Source organism: Saccostrea echinata, unplaced genomic scaffold (assembly GCF_033153115.1).
Source record: "Saccostrea echinata isolate AGI-Se365-2 ecotype Australia unplaced genomic scaffold, CSIRO_AGI_Sech_v1 ptg000006l, whole genome shotgun sequence".
Taxonomy (NCBI): domain Eukaryota; kingdom Metazoa; phylum Mollusca; class Bivalvia; order Ostreida; family Ostreidae; genus Saccostrea; species Saccostrea echinata.
The window spans coordinates 2,326,704-2,345,867 of record NW_026889755.1 but is presented as its reverse complement, the minus strand read 5'-3'; the positions used below and the strand labels follow the sequence as shown (position 1 = coordinate 2,345,867).

The 19,164-nt window shown below is 32.3% G+C and overlaps 1 protein-coding gene across 1 annotated transcript in view; it reads right to left on the bottom strand.

Moving 5' to 3' along the window:
• Nucleotides 1-264: 264 nt before the first annotated feature.
• Nucleotides 265-19,164, bottom strand: part of LOC133180153 (receptor-type tyrosine-protein phosphatase epsilon-like) — a 29,063-nt gene continuing 10,163 nt past the window's right edge. The window contains exons 3-24 of the mRNA XM_061314724.1: nucleotides 18,990-19,124; nucleotides 18,751-18,891; nucleotides 18,260-18,400; nucleotides 17,991-18,131; nucleotides 16,024-16,144; nucleotides 15,714-15,817; nucleotides 15,036-15,208; nucleotides 14,735-14,822; nucleotides 10,058-10,131; nucleotides 9,442-9,478; nucleotides 9,102-9,199; nucleotides 8,634-8,762; nucleotides 7,672-7,820; nucleotides 7,442-7,577; nucleotides 6,642-6,797; nucleotides 3,721-3,814; nucleotides 3,440-3,510; nucleotides 2,105-2,239; nucleotides 1,728-1,847; nucleotides 1,302-1,450; nucleotides 882-1,017; nucleotides 265-456 (exon numbers count right to left, since the gene is read on the bottom strand). Of these exons, the coding sequence (XP_061170708.1) occupies nucleotides 385-456; nucleotides 882-1,017; nucleotides 1,302-1,450; nucleotides 1,728-1,847; nucleotides 2,105-2,239; nucleotides 3,440-3,510; nucleotides 3,721-3,814; nucleotides 6,642-6,797; nucleotides 7,442-7,577; nucleotides 7,672-7,820; nucleotides 8,634-8,762; nucleotides 9,102-9,199; nucleotides 9,442-9,478; nucleotides 10,058-10,131; nucleotides 14,735-14,822; nucleotides 15,036-15,208; nucleotides 15,714-15,817; nucleotides 16,024-16,144; nucleotides 17,991-18,131; nucleotides 18,260-18,400; nucleotides 18,751-18,891; nucleotides 18,990-19,124 (2,600 nt within the window). The 3' untranslated portion in view covers nucleotides 265-384. The remainder of the gene's footprint in view (nucleotides 457-881; nucleotides 1,018-1,301; nucleotides 1,451-1,727; nucleotides 1,848-2,104; nucleotides 2,240-3,439; nucleotides 3,511-3,720; nucleotides 3,815-6,641; nucleotides 6,798-7,441; nucleotides 7,578-7,671; nucleotides 7,821-8,633; nucleotides 8,763-9,101; nucleotides 9,200-9,441; nucleotides 9,479-10,057; nucleotides 10,132-14,734; nucleotides 14,823-15,035; nucleotides 15,209-15,713; nucleotides 15,818-16,023; nucleotides 16,145-17,990; nucleotides 18,132-18,259; nucleotides 18,401-18,750; nucleotides 18,892-18,989; nucleotides 19,125-19,164) is intronic.

Below are 19,164 nucleotides of genomic sequence, written 5' to 3'. Positions count from 1 at the left end.
AAGAGGATAGTTCAATTTAAATTTGATGTTCCGCATCCACCATCGCTTCTCGGAACAGCTAATTTTAATTAGACTGAGAATAATACGTAAAAAATGCAGAATTCAAAAATAACCACGAGAAAATATATATATGTGAAAGAAGGTGGAATATACACATGTATATCTGCTTTTGGGAAGTAAAAAGAATAAGAAAAAAATTAAAACAAAATTCACGGTACAAATCTAAAGTCAATAAAATTACTCTTCAATTCGTTTTCAGCCACATCTCATAACTACACAAAAGTACCATATCTTAACAAAAATTAATCACAAATGAAACAGAAAAAAACACACATTTTTTGTCTTTTCAAAACATAGTGACTTTTGAGGGTAAACTCCCTTATACTAGAAATTTGCGTATACACTGTCATTTCTCAAATATTCTGCAACAGCCTCATGACAAAGCTGATATTCCTCCTGGAACAAAAAACATTACAGTGAAATTTAAAGATTTTCATAAGAAAAAAGGATGTCGTAATTTCGTAGATTATTCGATATCTAAATAAATATTGCCAGTTTTCAATTGAGTTGTACATAGCAAAATTTGTGGATAGAATAGTGTTGTCATTTGTATCCATGCACTATATTATTTTAAAATCTATCATATCATAAGGAACAAAGTATTATCATTTTTAAAAAATAATAGAATGAAAGTCGCTCTCTCTTTCTCTCTCTCTCATAATTAGATGACGTAAGTGTCAAATGTCATCAGATATACATACAACTCATTCACTAAACAAAAGTAGTTTTATGTAATGTCATTTGTAAATGTTGTAAAAGTCATTTATGTTACAGCTTTTCTTGAAAATCAAAAACTTGGGAGCAAGGATGGTAATACATACTAAGTTGGACAAAAACTCCGGTCTACGGATCTGAAGTTGCCGTGTAATGGTGAAAATATCCACTTCCTGATCCATTGAAAGTTGTTCTAGAGCGTTATAGACCACACAGAATGCTCCACAACGTGTGGCTCCATCACTGTCGAAAAGAAAAGAAATACATATAATCCAAAATTATAACAATCTCTAATACAGTGTTCAAAAGAAATATTATTTGTGTACATGTGTTTTCCTGGAAACCTTAAAGCTTTTGACAGAGAGTGTGTTAGTTACACAGTAAAATTCACCAAAAATTCAGGAAACTATTTACAATCAACAGATACGTGTATAAAAGGGAAAACGAGAAATTAGTGGCTTAGTAAATTCACATACATGCAATCAGCTCATTATTTACAATTAGATGTAAACTTCGATTGAAACTACCTGGACAGTATGAGAAGTCTGTTTCCGTGATCAAAGTTTTCACTTTTTGCCGCCTTGACAATGTCCACTAAGTCTCTCTTGTCCGCAATAGAGAGTCCTCCTTTCAATTTTGGACATTCAAGCACAGTCACTCTCATTGAACTGCATCCCTGTTTTGCATTTAAAGAATTTGATATACTGTATAAGTACTTCTTCCTGGGTTGTGTCAAATATTTTACCCGGAAATTTTGTTCTAGCTTACTTAAATTGCATTTAAGGCAGATGATAGCAATCTAAGAAATCCGTGTAATTTTCTACTCGCGGATTGAACAGAAATTTTAATTCCGCGGATTTTTGACCCCGTAGAAAAATAAGTTTACAGTATTTGAGACACACAGTAAGTCGTATTTTGTCTTAATGACTCCAAAACTTGCTGACGCCACAAACCTTTGGTTTAAGATGTATACTTGTCTTGGAAACATTCGCCGAATCTTCACACGAAGTTAGCTTTATTGTAAAACTTCCAACGGTTTTCTCCATATTTTTGGATGGGAACCAAAGAGGGGACTACAAAAATGTTAAAGAAATGTAAAGATGTAAATGTGTCACGAAATATAAGAAAAGATGACAACAAAACCTATTACTCGTAAAACATTATCATGTAGTCATACTTTTTATTTTTTATAAACGTTATTCTGATGCAATCAATATTTCTTTTTTGCATCTGCTAAACTGTATTATTTTTTTCCAATTGAAAGAATTCCAGTATGTGAATGTGTGGACTACGATATTTATTTTCAGAGTGGAACTACCGAGTTACTTACGGATTCCAAATCAGATAATGGGCAAAGAAAGACAACTACGCGGACATTCATATCCTTTACCAGCCTTAGGAAGTCTTCAGTGTAGTCTTGTACTGGATACTGGGCAGTGATGAGACTATCATTTTCTTTGTAAGACTTAAAGATATAATTTCTTTTTATGATTTTTTTTCTTAAACAATGAATTGGTTCAATCGATTTTAAAACCAAGAAAAGATTTGGTGTATTATATTTGTCTTGAGTTTGAAAATCACTAGAATTGTCGCTATAAGGGCATTATTCACTATTGTCCTGTTCACCAAAAAATTGACTAACATTTAAACAGACAATTGTATTTTTGTAAATAAAAAAAATACGTTTCCTTGCATATATTTCAATTCAATAGAGCTATGTTTGTTTTGGAAGTATAATAATGAAATTTTATTTGCATATATTATCCCAATTTAAGTAAGCAACAATGACATTTGGTTTTCTATACATTGATTGTCTTAAAACATTTCTTCCTAATGCGAGAAGCACTGACTTTTACAATCAACGGCTTACTTATACACTAAGTCAATATATGGAAGCTCTTTTGCGATACAAATATTTAACAGTTAATTAAACGATAATGATGGGCCATTTCAAGGCACATATTACGATGTCTAGGAAGGGAAAGGCAACTATTACCCACAAGAATAAGGTAATTTATGTAATTCTGCCTCTCATCATCTCTTGCGTTGATTGCATACCAGTAAATCATGTTAGTGCCCCAAGCACCATACTTATGACCACTATTAAGATTTATCAATTCCGCACCCGGTAGAGCGCTCGCTGCGTGATCGGGAGGTCGTGGGTTCGAGCCCCGGCCGCGACTCACCTAGGTCGATAAAGATAGGTAGCAACTGTTCCTTCGCCAAGCGCTCGGCACTTTGAAGTGAAAGTTGCGGGTCCTTCGGATAAGACCTTAAAAACCGAGGTCCCGTGTCACGGCAGGCGTTGGCACGATAAAGATCCCTCACTGCTCAATGGCCCTGAGTGCCGAGTAAAGGTCTAAATTTGAAGCCCTTCACCGGTATATGGTGACGTCTCTATATGAGTGAAAAGTTCTCAAATGGGACGTAAAACAACATACAATCAATCAATCAACAATTCCGAACCCCCGTACATGACACAGATTTAAATGTCAAAGTAAGCCGTCAACTGTAAAAGTCGGTGCTTCTCGCAAAAATGAAATATATAAACACACTATTTTTAACTTTCTATTTTTTTTTCATAAGTGTATTGAAGTTCTTTAAAGAGCGTCACTTCATTTATGCATAATTTAATTTGAAATGCTTATTCACATATATAACTAACCTGGAGAAAAACAGCGTTGTAATATGTGGATCTCCCTTTGGAATATGTTAACCGGCACATGAATTCTTCAACTAAAATGGAGGATTAATAAAAAGAAACATGAAGTACTATATTTATCGAATCAATTCATTTTTATCAGAGACAAAATCGTCTCTAAAATGAACTGATTCGAGAAGAATAGTTTAATTTACTTCTTTCTTTAAACAAAATCGAAATAATGCAAAACAGCTAAAAATTGACGTTTGTTGTTTCAATAAGTTGAACAAAATATTCGATAGTACCAGGAAGTACATCCTTTGTGTAGTTGGCTGCCATATTTGTATTTCCTGATTCATAGTCCTTATCTGTATAAGTTTTTCTAAGCGACAGCAACTTCTAAAACAGTAAGAATTAGTCAGAAAGGAAAAAAAAATAAGGGAAATCAGTAGTTTACTTTAAAGGTGCCTAGACACAGATTTGAAGTTAATATTTTCTCAGATTTTCTGTATAATATCAGGACTTATATGTTGGTATGGTACAGTACCAACCAGACCCAACCTGACACAAAGCAGTCCCAGAGCAGTCCCGGGGACTGCTTTCTGGGACTGCTAAACTGCTAGAGCAGTCCCACAGTTGTCCCAGAGCAGTCCCACAGCGGTCCCAGAGCAGTCCCAGCGGTCCCAGAAAGCAGTCCCAGTGGGCGGGGTTAATTAATTTAATGGGCGGAGCTTACTCAGAAATGAGATTACCAATAAACAATGTAACTATAAAAGGCAGTTGAAATTGATGATCCATTTCTTTCTGAGCAGTATCAATTCTCATGCGACAGTCATTTTTAAACTGTTAAGAAAATCACACTACGCGTATAGAAACAAATAAAAAATATTGAACAAAACAGACGTTCACACCTACTAATAACAATATATTGAATATTTAAACACAGTTTTGTGGTATATTGATTTTTCACCAAAATAAATCAATTTCTAAATTACTGTGATTGATATTGGTTTCCATATTTATTATTATTTTTTTTATATAGAAAAAAACTTGAGTTTTTTATTTTCTATCAAAACTAGCTTTAAATAGGCCTTATAATTATAGAGCAAGGCCGATTTCCATACTATACTCTGAATGCAGTTTTCTTAAGTATTGGAGCTTTTGAAAAATTCTTTGTGTATTGTATTTCAGTCACGATTATTTTCACTGACTTGCCAATTTAATTATCGTTAGATTATTTATGTAACAGAAAATAATAATACTTTTATTTTATAAACATTTGAGTGTACATGTGTAAATCACGCGAATGGAACCCTCAGATTATGTTCAAAATTAATTAATCCCGAAATAAATTTATACACATTTATTGAAACGAAGATTTTTTGCAGTACATAGATTGAAATTTGTGTCATTGTTGACCAGCATGTTCAGTGATGTGTAACACTGATACCCAAATAACATGCATTGACTTTCTGCTAATCATGCCCGAAGGCGATTGAAACCTCAGGTGTTGACACCATTTTATACATTTGTATTGCTTTTTATTAATCGGCCAGGAAAACACAAACAAAACAAATAAAAAATAAGTCACTATTCCCAATATTTTAAAATGTTTATAAATTTACTCTTTTAATAACTTGTTTATAAATCAAAAACAAATTCATAAATAAATTCCCCAATAATCACAAATATAATTGTTTAAAGGACTGAAGAATGGTAGAATAATTTTATTTCATGGTCATTTAATAAATTATTAGGTTTTATTTGAGGGCGGTAAAAAATAGCATGGAATGCTCTTTTTTAGCATGCATATGGTTTTAGCTTTTTCAATTTAAAAAAAAATCCAGTACAGTACGTCCCTCTGAATGTCTTATTGTAATGACACGTTTTTTTTTTTTTGTTTTTTTTTTTTTTTTTTTTAAATAGTGCTAATGCAAACTGAGTACATTCCGTAACTTGACAGCATCAATTAATTAAATAGGCCTCGATATTTTTTTTTTTCAAACATCTGTATTAAAGTTTTAATTAGCATTAATTAATTAAGTAGGCCTAGATATATATTTTTTTCAAACACCTGTATTAAAGTTTAATTTAAAGGATAAAAGTAATCTCCTGACTTCCCTTTTAACTACTTTCATTTTTTAAACTTAATTCTAGACTATAATTGTGTTAATTTACAGCCCCTGAAGACATTTAATAATTACATGTACATGTATATCTATCTCTACTTATTAAAATGTAAAAAATCCTTGTTTTTTTTTTAATTCTTTATCTTAAACACCTCTCTGCTGAAAGTAAACAAAACAACAATAGGGAGCCTGCAAATTCAGAATACACAAGGGGCGGAGCTATCATGTCACTCAGAACCTTTTTCATGCATGAGTGAACAAAGCAGTCCCAGAAGGCAGTCCCAGGGACTGCTGGGTCTGCTTTCTAGAGCAGTCCCAGAGCAGTCCCACAGCGGTCCCAGAGCAGTCCCACAGCAGTCCCAGAGCGGTCAAAGCAGTCCCGGGGACTGCTTTCTGGGACTGCTTAGGTGTCAGGTTGGGTCTGGTTGGTACTGTATTTCACATGGAAATATAATAAAAGTGTGTTCAGAAACGTCTTTTTCTGGAAACTATTGAAACTACGAATTTCGGGGCGCTTTTGATTGACACATCCTTTCACAAAGTAAACTTTATCCTTAATACTTAAGAAGGGTAGAAATTTTGTTGTGTATTAATGAAAAAACTTAAATCTATAATCCACATAATTCAGATTAGAAATTTAAGAAAGCAAAACCAACTCACCAGTATTGCCAGTCCGAGCTAGGTGATGTTTGCAGAGTTAACAAATTGAACAAACCCGGTGAAACGTAAACATAAACAATGACAGAGCTCGTGCCCTGTTTACAGAAAAACATGTTTGACGTGATGGAAAGAAGAACGTCGTTGTTATTGAATTCTAAGAATATTCATGTAAGTTCAATTCATTTAACTCTTCTTTTTTAATAAGTGTTGACATTTAACATGTAAACAATGCTACTGTGTCCAGGCCCCTTGAAAGTAAAAGGAATAGCTAAGAACTTCAATAACCAAAACAATGCATAGTAATATAGGTCTTCAGCAATCTGCATGATTTCATAGGCTAAACATCTGCAATTCAGTAATTTTTTTCCCAGACCATTGACCTTTCAGTTGACTCAATAGGTTTAACTCATCCTTTTTTTTACGTCAGATACTTGTACCTTAAAATCTGCAGACAAAGGGTTTGATGTAACTTCTCCACAATTGGCGTAACACAAAGTATCTTGATCTGCTTGTAAAATTTGCTCAGTTGTCATGCATCGCGATTTTTCCACGAACGATTCGTAAAGTACCAAATAGACAGATTTGTATTGTTCCTGAAAACATTTGGTGAAGTATTATTAAATTTATAAAATCAATCCATCGTGTGAACATCAACCACAAAAAGACCTATATATATATATATATATATATATATATATATATATATATATATATATATATATATATATAATATATATATATATATATATATATATATATATATATATATATATATAGACACTTCCACTTCTCTTCCACATTCATGTACAAGATTTTAATTTGATTACGTGTAAATATCCTATAAATTTTATATAATGTGCAATGCGTCAGTAAATATCTCTTTTAAATGGCCACTTAGATATAAAATGTACGTTATATGAATTAAAAAAGTGATAATTCAGTCTGATCTGGAAATATGATATGAATTCAAAATTGACACATATCAAGACTGAGGCATATTTTCTATCAGTACAATACTTTTTAGAATAACAGAATGTATCATTCTATATCAATATGTAATATAAATATAATAGGCATTTACATGATTGACTATATTATGTACACCCTACTAGCATATTGTATGGTATGTTTTTAATTTTTTCTTATTTTTGCATATAATTGTATAAAAAAAGTCTTGATACATATGGCTGAATTATTCTAAATTACTATAAAATTTCAATACATTGTATAACCTTACATCTCCTTGTATCATGTTCATTCTGTCTTTTCTCATGGTCCTGACGTACATCGGTACATTAACTTTACCATTTCTCTCCCCTTCCCGATAGAGGGCGTCTAAAGCAATGTACGTACCTGTTCTACCGATTCCAGCACTAACAGTTATAAAAAAGAAATATTACAATCAGAGATGAGGGTGTTCATAAAACTATTTTAGAAGAGATACTTTTATGAGAGAGAGCATTTAACCTGCAGTGCACAGCAATGTATTTTCCCGGGTATTTAGAAGACACTCTCATCACGTGACGATGGAACACAACAAGACTTAGTGGATCAGGAACTCCATGGTCTGGCCACCTTGTATAATGAAACATCACAACCTCTCTATCCGTTTGTTCCTGCAAACACATTTCAGATTCTTCATGATTAATTATACATGTAGGTCTACAAAGTTTTTGTTCATGTAAATACAGCAGCTACAAATATTTCTTTTTCTGCCAAAAAAAGATTCTCATATATTACCATTAAGCTTGATAAATATCAAGAATTTAAAAAGTGTATTCTCTTGATGAAAATAACGTTATTTATTTTTAATAGAAGGACTTAGTCCGGTAAATGAGAATGATCATGTTTTTAATTTCCAAATGTTTTCTCTTGGATAATTCTTTCAATGTTAAGTGTAGTTATTTTTTGAATATTTACAATTAGATGTAAATTTCGCCAAGTGAAAGGTATATTGTCTAATATGCAAGTCAATTTCCTGGAATGTCTATCTGTGCGACTTCAGTTGGAGAGGACTATAGAAATAAACATGAAATGATTCTTATATTTCAATCTTTTAAGAAAGCATTTCTTTTGTTTTCACTGACATTCTCTTCTTGCATTTTCTATTCCACTTAAAAAGTTAATATAAGGAATCTCTGTATTGTTTGTGGCAGGGATATCAAGGCAGTTTGGAAACGTGGGATAATTTATGCATAAGAAGCTTCCTCTAATATACAAATTATTTCCTGTGTAATTTCCAATTGTCATTAATGTCTTGGCTCAACAAACTAGACAGCAATTCATTTAATAATAAGTAATTTTACCAGAAAAATCACAACTTTAATCAATGAAAACGATTCATTTTCCAGATAAAGATGTTTTACACTAGTTGATTGCCATACTACTAATGGTAAATTGCTTCACAAAGAAAACTCATTTATTCTCACCAAGTGTTTGAAGACTTTGAAATGTCTTTTGGTATAATTAGCATAAACTTTTTCTTCTATGTTTCTGATATTAAAATCTCCACTTTGTAATTTGTCGTTAATGTTTGGCCAATATTGCGCGCATTTGATCTAGATATGGAAATAAAATTCATTTTAATTCATTAAGTAATTTACAACAGAAGTTAAGTAGATGAAATAATTAAATATATCGACCTCTAAAAAACAAACAATTTATATGTAGTAATTCATTTCCAATGGAAAAAATTAAAAATCATTACATGTAAACACATTCGGTTCAAACAAAATTTTATTTATTTACTCTTAAATAAAACAGATATTAGATAAAATAGCTTGCAAAAATAATAAACACATAAAAGACAACTTTGATAATAATTGTCTAGTACCGATACAACATGTATTATGTAAGAAAAAAAATACGAATAGTGTTGTGTGTATTCTTCAGCTGACCTTTGCCCCTTCTTTGAGATTGGTCAGACACACAATAATGGATACATCCTCCTGCCAAATCATTTTCCAGAAATCAGCAATCGTCTTTGGCTTAGGACCTAGACAATATTCATATATTGAGACCCAACAACGACCACTCCAATTAAAAAAAAAAAGAAAGAAAGAAAGAAAAAATTTTAAAAATGAAAACTTAAAAAAAAAAAATCAGTATAACTTAACATAAAAATATTTCCCGACTTTCTGGAAGACTTTTAAATATTTCCGTAGAATGATGATACTTCTATGAATTAAACTACTCATCAAATGTTGTTTCCAAAAATAAAAATATTTATTAGCATACCTTGCGTGGCGATGTAGGAGCGTTTACCCTGAACATCCTGTAATTGACCATACACAATCAAAAACAGACGTATTTTAATGTTTGATACAGTTTTTGTACACTTAGTTCAAAAAAATCAAGAAGAAAACTACCAAAAATAAGATAAAACTGAAGGAAAACGTTGGCTGAAAACATTTTAGCTTTTTTTCCTATCAAAAGGCGTATAAAGATACCTCTTTGATTGATTGATTGTATGTTGTTTTACGTCCCATTCGAGAACTTTTCACTCATATAGAGACATCACCATATACGGCTTCAAATTTTGACCTTTACTCGGCACTCAGGGCCATTGAGCAGTGGGGGATCTTTATCGTGCCAACGGGACCTCGGTTTTTAAGGTCTTATCCAAAGGACCCGCAACTGTCGCTTCAAAGAGCCGAGCGCATGGCGAAGGAACAGTTGCTACCCATTTTTTATCGACTTAGGTCAGTCGCGGCCGAGATTCGAACTCACGACCTCCCGATCACGGAGCGAGCGCTCTACCGACTGCGCTACCGTGAATGATAGATACCTCTTTGAAGTCTGCTGGTCAAAATTAAAAGTATGATTTGGATAGATGTTCTGTACATAAACATACCTCTATATAACTGGCATTAATATAATCCCCCTCACTTGGCGATGAGGTTTTCAATACGACTCGGGAGTGGTCATCTAAAAGTTAAAACTGTAAATCTTAAATGAGTTGCGTCAAGCGAAAAGGGACCTTCGTGACAAAATTTTCGAAAATAGGTTTTTGACCGTTTCTGAAAGAGCTTATTTTTCTGAATATTTTGACACCAAATTTTTTATTATATACCTTTTAAATTCTAATTAAAACTCTAAAACAAAATCAATGCAATGTTAACAGGATGAGGCTATAAAACGTTGAATAACGTCACAAAACGTCATTGATAATTGGGACGTCATTACTAAATCATCCTTTTGTATTGATTAGAAATTACTTTTTCTAGATGTTTTTAAAAGTTGTTTTTTTTTCAATATCTAAGAACAAATTTTAGTATTTACATGTATATGATGTATACATTGTAAAATAGTGATAATATTAAGGTTGAAGAAAAAAATATCTATAATTATGTACATTTATATAGAAGTAATAAAGGTAGTAGTTAATTTTCAAGGAATATATTCAATTTCGACATTATCTCACCTTTTTTTCTACATCATCAACATAACCATGCTTCAATCTCTAGAAAATTTTTATTTGAAAGGATCCTTGACAAGGGGACAGACCGCTGACTATACAAAACCAAACAAGTTCCTACTCTGAAATCATTTCGCCTTGGCATTCGTAACAACACGGCCATTTTCCTTGAGTTATTATTCACGGAAATGACCAAGTAGTACGATTGCTCGCAAAGGGGTGAATGAATATTTGACATCACTGTTAATGCTCGCAAAGGGGTAAATGAATATCTGACATCACTGTTAATGTAGTGATTGATCCCGGTCAAAGTATTATTTCTCTTTCGCTATAATCACCAAATCCACCTCCACAAAAACAAACCCTCAGGCAGTACCTACATGTATTTTTTTTATGGAAATGATACAGTTGTACTTCCCTGATCTAATGTTCTTAGGGGTGCAACTTTCAGGCATTGTATTTTTACCTATCCATTATTTCACATGTCTTTCAAAAACGATGTCCTATGATTTTATTTCAATTGAAAATCATACTGAAATGTGGAAAATCTCCCCATTCAAAATACAGTTGGTTAAACGTGTTTGTTTAATGCCCTCCCCCCCCCCCTCCCAACGATGCTTCCTGCCTATATGACAGCGATTTAAGACGCTAAAATTAAATCAAATATACCGGTACACACAATATATGTGACTTAACTATACATGTACATGTATATCAGTAAAAGAAATAAAGTTTTTGTACATTAGTGACAAGAGGAAGGGGGGGGGGGGGGTCTAGTTCGAAAATAAGCCCGGCACTTTGTACTTGGAACAAAGGCACGTTAAAAATTACTTGGTGCTTGCAGTTGTATACATTTTGTTGAAGATAAATATTGTATGTTGTACAGTTTTGTAAAGAGAATTCTTTTTTTTCTTTCTCAGGTTAAAAATATTAATTAATTTGTTCAGCGCTAAAAATACAGATAAAAAACCCAGATTACGTATATATCTAGACTTGATGCAAAACAATCAGACGGACAGCGTTCAAAGTCAAACGTTTACTTCGACTTTCAAATTATATTTTTTTAAATCGTTAATATATATAATTGACATGTATTTATAAGATTTTCTAATCATGCTAATGTGCCACCTTTTCACGTGTTGGTACTCTTTTTCATGTTCTATTTTATTATTCAAGTCAAGGGTCCCGGATGATGATTCTAACTTACAGATGTACAATTTAACCATTACTTCAATATAGAAGTTGATACAGTTACATGTAAATAATCAGTTTAAAATTCAGTGTCAATGAGAACAAGACAATATTACTGGGTGTGTGTAGAAGGTATGAAATGGTCCTCACCCCTGAAATTCCAAACAATATATTCTGTAATATACATACAGGCTGTCATTGGTAGAAATTTCTTTAAATTTATTCCCAGCATGTGATTGTAAGCAAAAGATTCAATTACATGTATTTGTATTTTGTGATAGGTAGATCATTATGCGTAGTGTGTACGATCGGCAATCCTTACACTCCAAACAGGTACATGTGCAAGCCATCCGAGGAGCTCCGAGCGATATGTGTACGCTATATATAAAAAAAAATATACAAAAAATAGAGTAATGAATTATTGATGATAGTAGGATATAATTTAAAAAAAACGTATAATTAAAATTAAAAAAAACTCTAACTTTTCATTCTTCATTCCTTTCTTGATTTTTTTTTTTAAATCATATGCAGTAAACAGAAACGTATAGAAAGCATCTTCATTGGTGGAATGGAATTTTTAAAAGTTTTTTTTTAAGAGAAAAAAAAGGAAGTAATCAGACAATTTTATTGATAGGTCACAAGCGTAAATAAGCATTGATTTTACAATATCGCAGCGTAAATTGAGATAGGTTTACGGCAACACTAACAAGGGGGATGTACAGCTTTTAAATATTAAGTTCTCCTGATCCTCTGCAAATAAATATATGAGAAAGAAAATGGAACTATTGAGATGCTGTCTGAAAAAAAAATCTACACCACTTTACTGGTGATGTGAATTTCAAGACAATGATTCCGCACTTAAAGTGTTCAAATAAATGAGCGGGGTTTTTTTTAGAAAGGGGAGGGGGTATGGTGCAGGTACCATTGTGTTTTCAAAGTGGTTATGGTCGAAATAAAAAAGAAATTAATATAGTAAATTAAATACGTAAAAACGAAATTGAACAAGAAAAATCGCAAGGAAAAATAACTTATTTTAAAAAATAAAGAAAATTAAGAGAGAATAAAGATAAAAATAGGAATTAATCCTTGAAAGGCTGAAGTAACACCAATATTGTGCGCGACGTCTTCCCTTTCCGTAGTAATAAAAAAGGAACATTAGCACATACCAAAAAAAGGGGGGGGGATTAAACCATTTAAAATTTTACGATATTATGAAAATTTGTAAGCTCAAGATGTCCTCATATTTATAGTCCGGAACTTCTGCATTTGCCTGAAATAAGATTAATAAACTTCAAATCAGAAAATAAAACTAATGTACATACATGTAAGTCTGATTTAAAATTTTAGATGACCATTATCGCTCTTAATTTTCGACTTAAACAACATCAGCTTTCCCCAAAGTTACTGTGTTTATTTTAATTTACTAGTATTGCAATTAATGTAGACAATGAATACAAGACCTCAAATTAATTTTGAAAATAACCACTGTTTATGATATTCACATTTTATTACACCAGTTTTCAAACCGCAGGGTGTTGCGCAAAAGGTGAAGTCGTTCATGGCTACCGCTTCATCCTTTATGACATGGCTACAGACAAAGTTTCCTAGCTGCTGCTTTTATCCCCCCTCCCTTATTATGTATTGACAAAAAACGCTATTGCAACTATGCTAGTATCAGAGAACTTGATTCGGATACTTAATCTCAGATGACAAACTTTGGGCATTGAGTCGCAAATTCTCGGGCCTTTCTGCCTACCGGAGAAACAACTTGGAATGTGTTACATGTAACCCCCCCCCCTCAAAAAAAAAAAGAAAAAAAAAGAAGAAAAAGAAAAACATAACAAAAAACATTGAAATAAATGCAGGGGATCACTTGACTTATCTGTAGACTGAGCTCAGCCAAAAAAGACGCGATTGTCAGAGCCTAATGAGGAAAACACGTACATGGATTTGTTCATGAACATTTTTGACAGCTGATGAAAAAAGCCATTCATGAACTATCAAAAATTAAATTAGTTTATATATTATTTTTGAAAAATTACCAGAAAATCTATAAATTGACGAGATTATACATTTTTGGGGACAGTTATAGGCTTGTCTATTTTTATTAACATACGTATTACGCAAATATATTTTAGTTTAGCTTTATCGTATGAATATTTTTATCGGCAAACGTACAGATGAAACGTCACGTCTTTGAAGCGCTATTGTGACGTAATTACGTTTATGTCACGAAGGTCCCTTTTCGCTTGACGCAACTCAAATGTATATACTTAACAAATTGTATAACAATGGTTATTTCCTATGTCGATTGGATATATCCTGGTGAGCTTGAGATAAAAGATACCACAGATTCTGACACATCTGTTTCATATTTGGATATAATCTAACAACCAAGCTTTAAGATAAACGTGATGACTTTACTTGTTCCCTTACTTATGCAGCAATATACCTTCATCACCTGCATACGGAGTTTATATCTCTCAGATGATTCGATACGCAAGAGCATTCTCTACGTATGTACAATTTCTAAAAAGAGGTAAATTATTGACAAACAATTTGATGAAACAAGAATATCAGCAGTCTCGTTTATAAAGTCATCATTTCGTAAGTTCTATTGTCGATACAATGACCTTGTCAGCAAATACAATTTATCATTGAGTCAAATGCTGACTGACGTTTTTCATACTAATTGTTAGGCCATTATTTACACATTGACAAGGAGCACATGGCGGGTGTGACCGGTCGGCAGGTGATGTTCACTCCTCCATGGCACCTGATCCCACCTCTGATGTTTTGGAGGTTCGTGCTTGCTCTGCTTGTATTGTTTAATGGAATGCTGAGCTTAAATACTGTTCGTTATCTCAGTATATTTCATGTCTGTGTTTCAAATATGAATATATTGGATTGTAATGCTCTTACATGGAAACGTTGTTTTGTATCTATTTTTAGCTTTATTTTCTGGTCGATTGGCTTCCTGACATGGATGGAGTTCACCTTTTGGGATATCCTGTAAAAAGGGTCTTGTTTCAGTACAGATTAAGCTTCAAAAGGATCACATGAAGTTAAATCATCAATTCCTCCGGAATGATACTCATCAATTATCGGTATACAAGTTTCCAAATTTGATGAAAGTTTTTTCAATGGCTTTATAATTATAATTACAAATCATTACTAAAACATTCCAAAATCACATGCTTTCAGATTTTATTCAGAGTCTTACCTGATATTCATACTGAAAGTCGGTATCCTCTGAGGCAGACATTTTATATATGATGCTTTGTAAATTATTCACTGGTATACATTTATTCGTCGGTGGCCCTCTCTTGGCACACTCATTTTCAACGTCATTGTCTTTTGAGTTATGAATAATGTCTGTATCTTGTACGTTGCTGTCTGTAAAATACATGTATCAGTTTTCTTCTAAACATTAGTTTTTATTTTCTTACTTTATAGTAAAGTTTAAAAAATAGCAATTCACAGTCACCCAAAAGGTACACAGTGAATCTTTTTCTTCAATGCATATGAAAATAAATGTAAAGCACAAAAAATTCCAAGAGAATGTGACAATATAGTCAAATAATACTATTTTTTAAGAATATTTTTCATTGACCACATGAAAATGTTGATGAAGACTTGTTTCATTCTTTTATTTCATACCTAAATGTTAAATGGTCATTTTCAAGTAAAAAAAAAAAGGACAAAATTCAACTTATTTTATTTTCATATTTTGCTCTTTAGCTATCCGAGAAATGAACCCATTCTTCAGGGTCAGGAAAATCTACTTGAAAATGAAATGTTTTTTAAAGTTTTTAAAGTTAATATTTTTTCAAAGAGTAATAATAATAAACAGCTGATACATGTTAAAAATTTGTTAATTATGTTTTGCATACATCCTTACGTTCTGATGATGATTCTCTGTTCACTTGGTCCACAATAGAAATATGCTTCATGTTCAGAACATTTTTCTGTTTAGTTGACGTCTCTGAAGATTTTCTTTTATATCTACAATAATACATATCAATCCATAATGTAAAAGATTTTTTCTTTTTAATTTTCATAGCGTAAAAAAGAACAGTCTTATAAAAAATAAAACATAAATATGAAGCAAGAACTCAAAACGGACAACGATGGCGCACACAACCTTGCTATGAGCTTAAGTGACTACTTTAATTTTTTTTGGCTCACATTACCCTGCTATAAGTACGTACCGGATAACTAAAATGACCAAAACAACAATGATGATGACAACTGCTAACGGACCAACAACCCCAATAGCAGTAAGCGTATCAGATGAAGGAGCATTAGATACCTGATCAGCTCTAACGAGCCCTGCGTGAAAAAAAAAAATAGAAAAGGCATTATTTATTTTCCATTACCATAAAGCAGCACATAGCAAAAAAGAAAAATGTGATGCAAGAGAAAAACCATCCTTGAGTTCCCTCAATTATCATGCAATCATACATGTAAGAACAGATATTTTAAAAAAAGTTTTTTTTTTTAAGTGAGAGAATAGAATAGAAAAATAATGCAAAGTAATTAAAATAGCAATAAAATAAATGCGGAATAAGAAATACATCTTTATATACCTCGATCGCATTTTTCTCCATAAGCTTCTTCTTTGCAACCAAACAAACAACTTCCGTTGAATCTGTCACATGTACGATTAACACAATGTTCACTACAGGGGGTTTGGCAGTTTTCCCCATAGGACTGAGAACATTCTTTGAAAAAAAAGATCCATTAAAGAATTAATGGTAGATGATGAAAATAAAGTATATGTAAAGAATTTAAAACACATGTAAACGGAAATATACATTTGATTCATAAATATGAAACACACGGGCTTTGCATTTTACATGAGTGTTCATAGTACGAAGATTTGGCATAATACACAATAATTTACACTATGATCCTTTTTGTTTGCGTTTTAAGTTAAATTGCACTTTTAAAATATTTTTTTTAAGTTGACGGATATTGTAAAAAAAAAAAAAAAGAAAAAAGAAAAATCACTTTTATAATATTTAATTTACATGGTTTTCATGAACAAAACTGCAACGCGTTATCTCCCCTTTGCATTAATTTAGTTCGTACCTTCACTGCAATTTGAGCCCATCCAACCTTGGGTGCAGATACAAGATCCGTCTGTGAATTTACATGTACTTTTGCATCTCAGAGAGCAAATACCAGAACAATTTCTTCCAAAATACCCGGACTGACAGGCTAAAACGATTTTTATTAATGTGTTGAAAAACCCAACTGTAATTTGATTTTTCTCAGCACGAGGAGTAAATATAATTACGTACAATCATGTCATATCATGCTAAATAAAAACATTTTTTTTATGTCTAAATAGTGTCTTGACAAAAAAAAGTAATGGATCACTTGATTAAAACTTGTTAATTCAATGGGCTTATATATGTGACTTTATCTGAGAGTAGCATAAAGTTTCGAAGGAGGAGATTGATCCTCATTAGATATGGATATCGTGTTTGGGTCATGGCTCATAAGTTCTTGAGCAGAATAATTGACGTTTTCATATAATGTGCATCATTCATTACATGGCCTTTTAAGGCAAATTGAACAGAGACAAAATTTCATATGTCTTACAGGGCATTATTTGTCACATTACAAAGGTGACAGCCAAAGGATAATAATACTGCGCATAAACTTTCACCTAGTTTGTAACTTCACATAAATCAAATGTATTTATTTAAGATATTTCTATGAATCAATTATGGCAAAAAATGTTATTTGTTTGTTTGTTTATTGTTTAACGCCCCTCTCGAGAATTTTTCACTCATATGGAGACGCCACCACTTGCCGGTGAAGAGCTGCAAATTTTGACCTAAATTCGGCACTCAGGGCCATTGAGCAGTAAGGGATCTTTTTCGTGCCAGTACCAACTGCGACATTGGACCTCGAATTATACGGTCTCATCCGAAGGAAAATAAAACGCCCGTCACCAGCTTCAAATTTTCTTTGATCTATTTCATAATATGATTAAAAGACTTTCGTTATTGTACGATTGATTCAAGATCACATCATCAAGTTATTTATATTATTAACTGCAAAATGCTTTATACATTTAAGTGGAGAGGATGAGATACCTAATATCTTTTATCTATTTACAGATTAAAATAGAAAGTGAATTATATTTACTTGAGCTTTTGCTTACATTTGTTACACCTTCCTCCGATATATCCATCTTTGCATCCACTTGTACAAATTCCGTCCGTGTGTTTACAGATCTCATCATTCCAACAATTCTGGCTGCAAAGTTCCCTGCATTGGTTCCCAAAGTATCCTAGGGTGCATGCTGTTGAAATGCAAATGGGGAATCAAAAACTGAATGATGATTTGCAATTGTAATTTCTATATTATAATTGTGTAAAACATTTTCCTATGCAAATGAGATATTCTAGCTTTTTTTTTTCTTTTATTTACCTAAGTTACATAAATCCCCTGTGTATCCTGGTTTACACCCTGTGTCACAGTGTCCAGTTTGTTTGTTACAATGGGAATCATTTAGACAGTGACCGCTGCAGTTATTTACACAACCTGGACCGTAGTTTCCATCTTTACATGCTGTTAACAATTACCATATGCAGTAAATTTTATCAAACCTTGAATATATTTTTTTAATATTAATTTTATTATAATTGCTATAATAAGTTTTTAAACGTTTTATAACGTTAACACATTGAGCCATCAAGAATCTTTGGGTATGCCAAGTTAAAATTCTTTTTTTTTCTTTTCAAACTATGTAATTTTAATGCAAGTTAAAAAGAATAGATGTTGTTCAGTAAACAATGTAAATTATATTGATGATATGAAATGAACTAACAATAAGGAAATTGGTCGTTATTTGTCTTTCATGTACTGTATAGTTGAAATTATAGCAAAGATCAAAAGTACAAAGAAATATATCTATTTACATTCTTCACAATTCCTTCCTATCCATCCGTCAGCACATCCATTGTCACAACGACCGGTCACATGATCGCAGATGTCATTGTTTCTACAATGACCGGAACACTGTTTTTTACAACCATGCCCATACCATCCCCTTGGACACACTGTTTAAAAAAAATGAAGCTATTTCACTTTCACAGGGGATTTGCTGTATGAAGATGCCAACTATAATTTCATTTTAACAGTATAATAATAAACTTACCACTTTTGCATAACATTCCAGTCCATCCTGGCCTACATCTCAGGCATGTTCCATTTATAATATTACATCTTTGGTTTTCACAGTTGAGAGAACACATTTTTTCACAATTCATCCCATAAAAAGTTTCGTTGCACCCTAATAAAAACCAATTTCAATTTTAATTTCTCATGTAAGA